The 8,943-nt window shown below is 39.0% G+C and overlaps 1 protein-coding gene across 4 annotated transcripts in view; it reads right to left on the bottom strand.

Moving 5' to 3' along the window:
• Positions 1 to 498: 498 nt before the first annotated feature.
• Positions 499 to 8,943, bottom strand: part of LOC109968120 (cyclic AMP-responsive element-binding protein 5-like) — a 19,079-nt gene continuing 10,634 nt past the window's right edge. For 3 of the 4 annotated variants that reach the window (XM_020614169.1, XM_020614170.1, XM_020614171.1), the window contains exons 7-10: positions 2,700 to 3,074; positions 2,324 to 2,599; positions 2,135 to 2,243; positions 499 to 1,278 (exon numbers count right to left, since the gene is read on the bottom strand). In XM_020614169.1, the coding sequence (XP_020469825.1) occupies positions 1,142 to 1,278; positions 2,135 to 2,243; positions 2,324 to 2,599; positions 2,700 to 3,074 (897 nt within the window). In that variant the 3' untranslated portion in view covers positions 499 to 1,141. The remainder of the gene's footprint in view (positions 1,279 to 2,134; positions 2,244 to 2,323; positions 2,600 to 2,699; positions 3,075 to 8,943) is intronic. The other variant, XM_020614172.1, reaches the window with a different exon arrangement.

The raw sequence follows: 8,943 nt of genomic DNA, 5'->3' as shown, positions 1-8,943 counted from the left end.
GTTTTTCTCATATAATCACAGAGTCAAGATTTCACAAAAGAGCAGTTTTGGCATCTTGAAGATAATATTCTGTACCACAGAGCTGGTTATTTGCAATGTGTGCAAACACAGAGGCCTTGACTGTGAGACACTTTCTTTTACTCATCATAAATATACTCAGACATATTTCAAATCAAAGAGGAAAAGATTATTTTAGCTGCTTCTTTGTATATTATACATTGAGAAATAATAGTACTGGCCAAACATTTTTGTGGTCAACCACCACTAACAAAGCCAATCACTAGATGGCAGACTAGACCACAAACAATCTCCTTACTCACAACAGCTGCCTTACTGTGTCAAAAATATTTTATATATAAAATATATTTTAGAAAATCACAAGAATATACCAGAATAAGTGTTTTTATTGCAGCATTAGATTTACAATGATTGTCAATGTCTTTACAGTACAAAAAGAGTAACTTCATTGTAAATTAAAAATTAAACTGACAGGGACTGAGAGGTGGTGCTAAAGCTATTTAGTGTTTTAGGGCAGTTTAAAATAAAAAGTGCTTAAAAGGAAACACTACAATTATGTCTTAATGGCTTTCCAACACAGACACCTTGATTTGAAATCTTAAAAAAAACTTTGTCTTAATTATTTGTATAAAAATACATAGTTTTGATAAGCTGTCCCTCATCAAAAAGAAGGCATACAGAGTGCACTTGTAGCTGCTCAGTTAAAAATATAAACTATTTGCTTTTTTTAAATTAATGCAAGATAAAATGAAATGTGTTATGATAGTGTGCGTGCATAGTCAACGGGTAGCAGGCAATGGTCAGATATAGTAGCTGTGAACAGCAACAAACACTTTCTGATTAAAAACAGGATCCAATTGCCATTTAACCATCACAGCTTTTAACAAAGAAAAGGTAATTTTTTGTACCTGTTACAGAAAAATAAAACACGTGTCTCTGGTCTCCTCTCCAGTCATAAAAGATTATTATAATGTGGAGAAATACCTGTGGTTACATGTATTTGTGAGTTCTTGTATCCAGAACCACTGTCTAGTGAGACTTAAGTGTTATCACCACAGAACTATAAGTCAGTCTGGCAGGATTCAGTTATCCAGTCCCACCCCCTTCCTCTATGTGGTGAGAGCTAGCATCCAGGCTGGGGGTTTTGCCCTGTGTCACCTCCATCTGTCGAGGAGGTGGAGATGCTGTTGTGATGGATGGCCTGCTGATGAGACCTGGGATCTACAGGGGTGGGACTTCCTCCTGGACTCACCCCTGCAGCTGGACACAGAGATAGCTGTCAATCAAAGTCAGTGATCCTTGTGTGATTAGCCTTTCTCTGAGTGGCTCCTTGTAAGCATTTGATTTGAGCAGCAAAAGAATGAAAGTCCATTAAAGTTAAAGGAAAATATCTCTTTTATTTTAACAAATGAATACTGTACATACAGGTAAAAAGGCAACAATAAAAATATATGAATATAACACATGCCAGTATCGCACCTGTTTTGTTCTCTGAAGCGCTCAACACATCAAACACAACAACTGCTTCCCATTTAAGCCACAAGGTGCAGTATATTTTTTTATTAGTATCTGTTATTTTAGACCAGTTACAGGTTCATTTAATGTTGAACGTTAACCTGACTGGAGTGCAAGATGGGCACGGTTTGCATTTTGTTCCATGATAAATTCATGCAAGGCACAGCAGCCAATGCAAGAATGACATTGCACTAAAGTATTTCAAATACGGTCAAGCTGTGGTTCATTAAATTAGTATGAAAATGAAAAATAAATTCATCTGAATAGAGAGTTGGGAGTGCAGTGCTTCCCACCGACTGACTCTCCAACTGGAATAAAAGTGCATGTACTAATATTTGGAGACTGCAGGGTTAAAAAAAAACTGTTTTAACTCTTAACCATGGTTTAACTGTGCTCTGTAAGATACAGTTTAAGGTCCCAGTGTATGATAAGGGATTGATTGCCATAACAAGACAACATGTAACCATAGGGTATCCCTTATTATAAGGTACAATGGATCAGAATTATACCCTCAGTGGTGGATGGAGATGACTGGTGTCAGGCGTCTGGAAAAGCTGGTGATATTTCTAGTGAGGGATACGGGGTATGGGGTTTTACTCACTGGTGTACCCCTGTGCCTCTCTCTGCTGGGCGGTGACAGGACAGTCCTGGTGGGTGAGCAGAATCTGCTTCAGCTGACCCACCTCTGATCTCAGTGATGTCACCTCATTCTGGAAACACACAGGGAAATATTAAAATATGCTTGAAGAGAAGATTGTGTGTACCTGTCTGTCTGCAGAGCGTGTCCCACCTGTAGCTGCAGGTTTGTGTGTGTCAGCTCTTCAGCTTTCTTCTCCAGCGATGATACCCACAGTTTCCTCTTCTGTCGGCAGCGAGTGGCTGCAGCCCGGTTACGTTCCAGAAACTTCTGCCTGCGCTCATCGGGGTCCTGCTCTGCCACCCTCCTGCGACGGCTGCCACCGCCTCCTGCCCCTCCTGCCCCACCACTGCAGCTACCTCCTGCCTGCACTGCATGCTGGGAATGGGAAGGCTGGGAGGGCTGCATCTGCTGTGCAACTGGTGATAACTGCACAAAAAAACAAACATTTTTAAAGTAACTAGATGCACAAATATGAAATGTCACTTGTAATCTCATTAAGTTGATAAATAAATGTAAAGTATCAAACCTGTGCTGGAACAGTCAGGGGAGGTGCAGGAGGTGAGTGCTGGTGTAGGTGTGAAGGTGGTGAGTGGTGAGCCTGAATGATCGGTACATTCCCTGACTGGTGAAGCTGGTGGCTGTGGGAGCGTCCCAGGTGCTGTGGAGGAGGGGCAGAACATCTCTGTTGGTAGGTGAGGGGTGGAGCTGGAGGCTGTGGATGATGAGGATGATGAGGATGATGATGATGATGAGGGTGGTGGTGGTGATGCTGTAGTGGAGGTGCCTGATAATGCTGTGACATCATCTCCATCATATGACCCATGGATGTAACAGGGTTGTTGATGGTGACCATTCCTGGGTGGTGCTGCTGGAGATGATGACCCAGTGTCTGTTTGGATCTCTGAGCAGAGATAATATGATAAAAAATCAAAAGTACTTAATTGATAGATTTATGCATTACCTATGCATCTACACTGGTGTGCATGTTATGTGCTGTGCAAGGCATCTGAAGTTAAAGAAAGCACTAAGCAGTGACAGCTGTTATGTCGTTTCCAACTGATGTACAGTATATTGCCACATTATTAATATGCAGTGCTGGGGAAGCTACTTTGAAAGCAAAGTGTCCGTGCAGATTCTCAGTCATCCAGGTCATAGTAAGCTGAAAAAACCAAAGGACCAAATCAAAGGACTGAAACACCACCGATGGGGATAAATATCTCCGACTCAACGCCAGTCGGACAAAACTGATGAAGCCTCTTGGATGAGAGGTGAAACTTCTTTGACCTAAAAACCTAGTCCAGTTGATTTTTCAAGTGTTTTTTTCAGCTTTGAAAGCAGAGCTTTGCAAGCTACCAGTTACTTCACACTGAAAGAATGTGAACCACAGCAAAGCTGCCCTATAGGGAGAAATTGGAGAAATCTAGACTGGTTAACTAAAGATACTTGAAAAAGGTACAAAATGATCAAACTGACAATGTACATGTACATTGTCAGTTTGATCAATTTGAAATGATAAAATGTAAGACAGAAGAGTCGCCTGCCAGCATAAAAAAGATACCTCATTATTCATGGGAAAGTGCAGGGAATGTCATCTCTGCTCCATCAGACACCTGCCTGCTAGAAACTCCAGTCCAGGTGGGGTGTTTCACTATGCAGGATTACTCAGTTAGCCAGGTAACACCTGAAACCCTATGCACCATGCATCTCTGAACATTTTTTAAATAAATAGCAATAATCAATTCTTAATATATGATATATTCAAATTTAGCTTTGCCAAGTCTGATTCAAAATATTAACTATAGCCACATGGTTTTCACAAGGTGAGCTGACAGTCCTGGAATAACCATGAGACCTAAACCTGTCCTACACCAAGCAATCCCATCTGGGCTTTTTATAAATCCAAAACTGCAAGGAATGTTATATTTTTAACTACTTCTGAATCTGAATATACTGTAGCTCAACTACCAGAACGGTGAAGGTAATGTTTTTACTAGTGTTTGTTTATTTGTTCACAACATAACACAAAAAGTAATAAATAAATTTTGATGACATTTGTTTGAGAGGTATGGTATAGCCCATGAGAAAATCCATTAGATTTTGGTGTTGATCCAGATCATCATCCAGATCCAAGAATCTTTTAAAGGCTTCTTCACCACTGTGAGATACTAAAGGGCCAATTTGAATATTTTTGCTTCTAACTCCATAGACAACGCCTACAATGCTTGGACAAAAATTGCACAGTAACATCCACATAAGATCTACCACACACTAAAGTATGATCTGGATCCAAGTAACATTCCAGATCTCTGATCCAGATTGTTCACTTTTGTAGGGCTCACCAAAAACTCACTACTGTGACACAACAAATAATACTACAGATGCACAACTAAGATCAAATAATAGCTGGAACTCCGCTGATTCAGTCGAGAGTCAACAGATCTGACGTTATATTCAAAAGTTATTGAGCTACATCCTGAAAAAAGTCATTTGTATCACCTTTCTTGTATAACTTTCAAACTAATAATATCAGTTTGATTCCAAATGCCAGGGGCAGGTTTTCATGGTGGTCAAGCCTTCATGGGAATATTGCTTTTAGCTGTTATGGCATTATGGGGACAGTGTTCTGCCTTGGTGGAGGTTTGCGCTCTCTGGGTGATGTCTAGGTATATGGAGTTCACTACTCCGCAAAACATTTGTCATGCATGTCATTTCTGCAAGAAAGATAAACACAGCTGTAACTGGAGCATCAACAACTGACAGTCTCATTATAACTTGAATATTTTCATATCATCTCACATAAACTAAATGTTCCTTTTGAGGTTATTATAGGCTTGAGAAATGCTCAAATCATTCAAATTCCCCTTTGAGATATATAAGAGACTCGTGAACCAGACTATAAAATTAGTTTTGGAAATCGACAATATCTGTTTTTGATTTCCATGGTAAAGAGAAGGTTAGCAGTCCGGATATTTCTGTGTAATCTGTATAAATAACATACAGCTATATCTTGGAAAAACTCTTTAATAACAGATTAGACACATTTATTGATAGATATAAAATCCTCTCTGATTGCCAATATGGTTTTAGGTCGAACTGATCGACATCTCTGGCCATTACCGACCTGATGGAGGACATTACAAGTGCTATGGATGAGAGGAAATACACGATGGGAATATTTATTGATGTAAAAAAAGCATTTGACACAATCAATCATGAGTTATTAATGGATAAGTTAGAAAAATATGGGATCAGAGGAATGGTTCTGAAATGGATTAAAAGTTATTTGACACAGAGGCATCAATTTGTGAAGTTGGGTGAATACCATTCGAGTGAGCTGGACATTGTACGTGGAGTGCCTCAGGGTTCTGTTTTGGGACCTAAATTATTTATACTATATACATTAATGATATATGCAAGGTTTCTGATTTAGTGAAAATGGTTTTGTTTGCTGATGACACTACCATATGGGCATCGGGTGAAAACCTACAGCAACTATCTGGATGGGTTTCACAGGAACTTGAGAAGATAAAGAAATGGTGTGATAGTAATATACTATCTCTGAATTTGGATAAAACTAAATTTATGGTATTTGGGAATCGTAGACTAGATAATGAACTTCAATTGAAAAGTGGGGGAGCTAATATAGAACGAGTATATGAAATTAAATTTCTAGGTGTCATAGTTGATGACAAATTCTCCTGGAAATCTCATATCAGATATGTTCAGAACAAAATAGCAAAAAATATATCGATATTGGCAAGGGTTAGATATATTTTGGACGGGAAAGCACTACGCATTTTGTATTCTTCATTGATTTTACCATACTTAGAGTATGGCGTTGAAAACTGGGGAAACACATACAAAAGCTCACTTCAACCATTATATATATTACAAAAAAGAGCGATAAGAATTGTGCATAAGATGGGGTATAGGGATCACACCAATGGAGCTTTCATACAGTCTAAAATGTTAACATTTTTTGATTTAGTGGGATATAAGACTGCTGTGTTTATGTATAAAGCCAGGAACAATTTATTACCTGGTGGAATTCAAAAACTATTTAATGAAAGGGAAGGGGGATACAATTTAAGGGGTCAGTTAAATTATAAAATTCATGCTATACGTACAACCAAAAAAAGATTTTGTATTTCCATAAGTGGGATAAAACGATGGTTTTTTAGTATAATATGTGTGTGGGTAGAAGTGAATCATTTACTGCTTGCAAACCAATGATGGTAAGATGATGTCATGGGGTAGGACTGGATAAGTCTGACTTCTTCCTACTCCATTCAAGCATGTACTAGGTATAAGCAAATTGATATTGGATTATGTGTAAAATTATGTGTGTTGTCATATCAACTGTTTACATGCTTGAAAGAATAAATCAAATCAAATCAAATCAAATCAAATATTATGGGTGGACGTGGAGGGTGGGAGGGTATCTGAATCAAGAGTCTAAGGCTAGAGAATGCTGAGGGTTGCCCAGATTGCCCAGTGCATGCTGTGACATTTAGGCTCAAGCTTCCATTACCACATAAAACAAGCTGGCTATTGCAAATAATTCCTAGACCATTACTTATGACAAGTGAAATATGTTTGCTAAGAATTGCAGAAATTCTACTGTCTCATTGAAATGAGGGCTTCTTTGGTATTTGATAAAGTATGGTTTGTATAATAAGGAATTTTAGTACTACTCTTTCAGACAATAATGGAAGATCAGAAGATAAAACCTAGAACATGCTTTCCAAAAGTAGTCTGGATCGTATTCCACAGAGGAACACAATGTGTGACTTTATATAGGATAAACTAAGCCTTATATAGTATATGAATAATCTATGATTATACATAAACATTTAGCATCTGTCTCATAGTGGGCGGGGTGTATATGACTCCTCCAACACCAGCTAAATCAGTAACGGCAGATAAGCTCCAAACCTACAGGTCGCCTCAGGTCAAACAAGCTCAAATAACCAATCCACAGATATAGAGCCCCATAGTTACTTATCGCTATGGAGCACCATGCCTCAAATTCACTAAAGTGGACACTAAATAACTATTCTCAGTCAAAATCTCCCTGAGTCCATTCTCCCAATCATCCACAACCATGAAGGCAACTGCAGCTAAGATGGATAATGTGCTCCAATAAATGCTGCCGTCTGCAGCTTGATACCTTCACACTTTATCATTCCTGTGTATCATCTGACTAAACAGACTGTAAGAGCTAAATTAAACCTCATCTCACCTTTCTCCTACGCTCAGCAGAGGAGAGGGAAAAAGGGAGGGGTCATGTTTGGAGCATGACATCACCCCTACTCCATGGCAATATTGCTATCTGCTCCCTGTTACACAATGTTTCTTTAAGAGAAGAAGCGGAGGTTTTCCTCTCTCTCAACCATTCAGCAATGAAAAAAAGGGAGCACATTTAACAGCTGCCAAAGATGAGGTCACTGAGCTGTCTGTGCCAGCTTTACCAGCCAGCCAGGCTGCCAGTCAAACACACACACGCACTGCCACACACACACTGCACTGCACGGGACAGGACACGAGTATTTCAGTTCTGTTTAGTCCGTAGAAACACCTTGACACTGTGGCCTGGGATTACATCATGGCTTTCCTTGGCCTGGATGACACACCACATTGATATTTCTGTCTAGGGGGATCAGTGAATGGACACAAAACTATACATGAAACACCGATCTACTTGTCAAATGTTTACTTTTCCACTCGAGCTGAGTGTAGAGTTACTGTACAGCAGAAGATTTTTATTACACCTACTGTGGTTTGACAAAAGCAGAGTCCTGTTTCACACCTTGGAAATGCAAAACACAACACCTGATGAGACTAAATTACAGCAGAATAGAATTAAATTGGTCTAGCGAGAGAGAGATAACAAGGGAAGAAGAAAGGTTTCAGATTTGAACCTGAGACCTGAGTGGCCACTTTTTATTTGCCGCTCTCTGTACAAGCTCTGTTCATGAAGTCATAACCTGTGTGTGTGTGTGTGTGTGTGTAGGAGACAGAGAGTGTTTACGAACACGGGAAGCTTTCATTGTTTTCCCTTTGAAGCTGCTTTGGATAGCACAGAAATATTTAACAGTTTATACTACATGCACATAGAAAGAGTGAATGAAAAGGTTATACAGGGAGAGACTGAGAGCATGTAAACATGAAAATAAAGCATGAAAATAAAACAACCAAGAAAGTCAAAGGAAAGCATGGAGATTGTGACTTCCTGTGGTGTGGACCTGTTTGAGTGTGTGTTAAGGTTTAGAGGTACACTCTGTTTCCTGTTTATCCTGATTTGCATGTAAAAAGCCAAAGGTAGAATATTAAAAAAAACATAGTTTTACTTCATTGTCTAAATGCTGTTTCAGGTGTTTTTAATGTTAGTGGAAATCACTAAAACCAGCTAACGTTTTTCTTGATATTGTTTTTTCATCTTTGCCAAGGCACCAGTTCCTCCATACTTTACTGAAATCATTACACATTAAAGGAATAAACTGACATTTTGGGAAATATGCTTCTGTGCTTTCTGAGAGTCAGACTAAAAGATCAACAACACTCTGATGTCTGTTCACTAAATATGAAGGCAGAGCCAGCAGCTGATAAAGACTGAAACTAGCTATGTCCAAACAGTAGAGAAGCAAATGCACAATGTTATATCACATTTGTGTAATCTGTACAAAAACTGATAAAGTATCACTCAAAAGTGATCATTTGGGGTTTTACTGAGGGCTATGTTCCATCCATCCATCCATCCATGTTCCTCC

Source organism: Monopterus albus, unplaced genomic scaffold (genome assembly GCF_001952655.1).
Source record: "Monopterus albus unplaced genomic scaffold, M_albus_1.0 scaffold143.1, whole genome shotgun sequence".
In the NCBI taxonomy this organism is placed as follows: Eukaryota; Metazoa; Chordata; class Actinopteri; order Synbranchiformes; family Synbranchidae; genus Monopterus; species Monopterus albus.
Note: the sequence above shows the minus strand (reverse complement) of the source record. Positions and strands in the feature narration are given on the sequence as shown.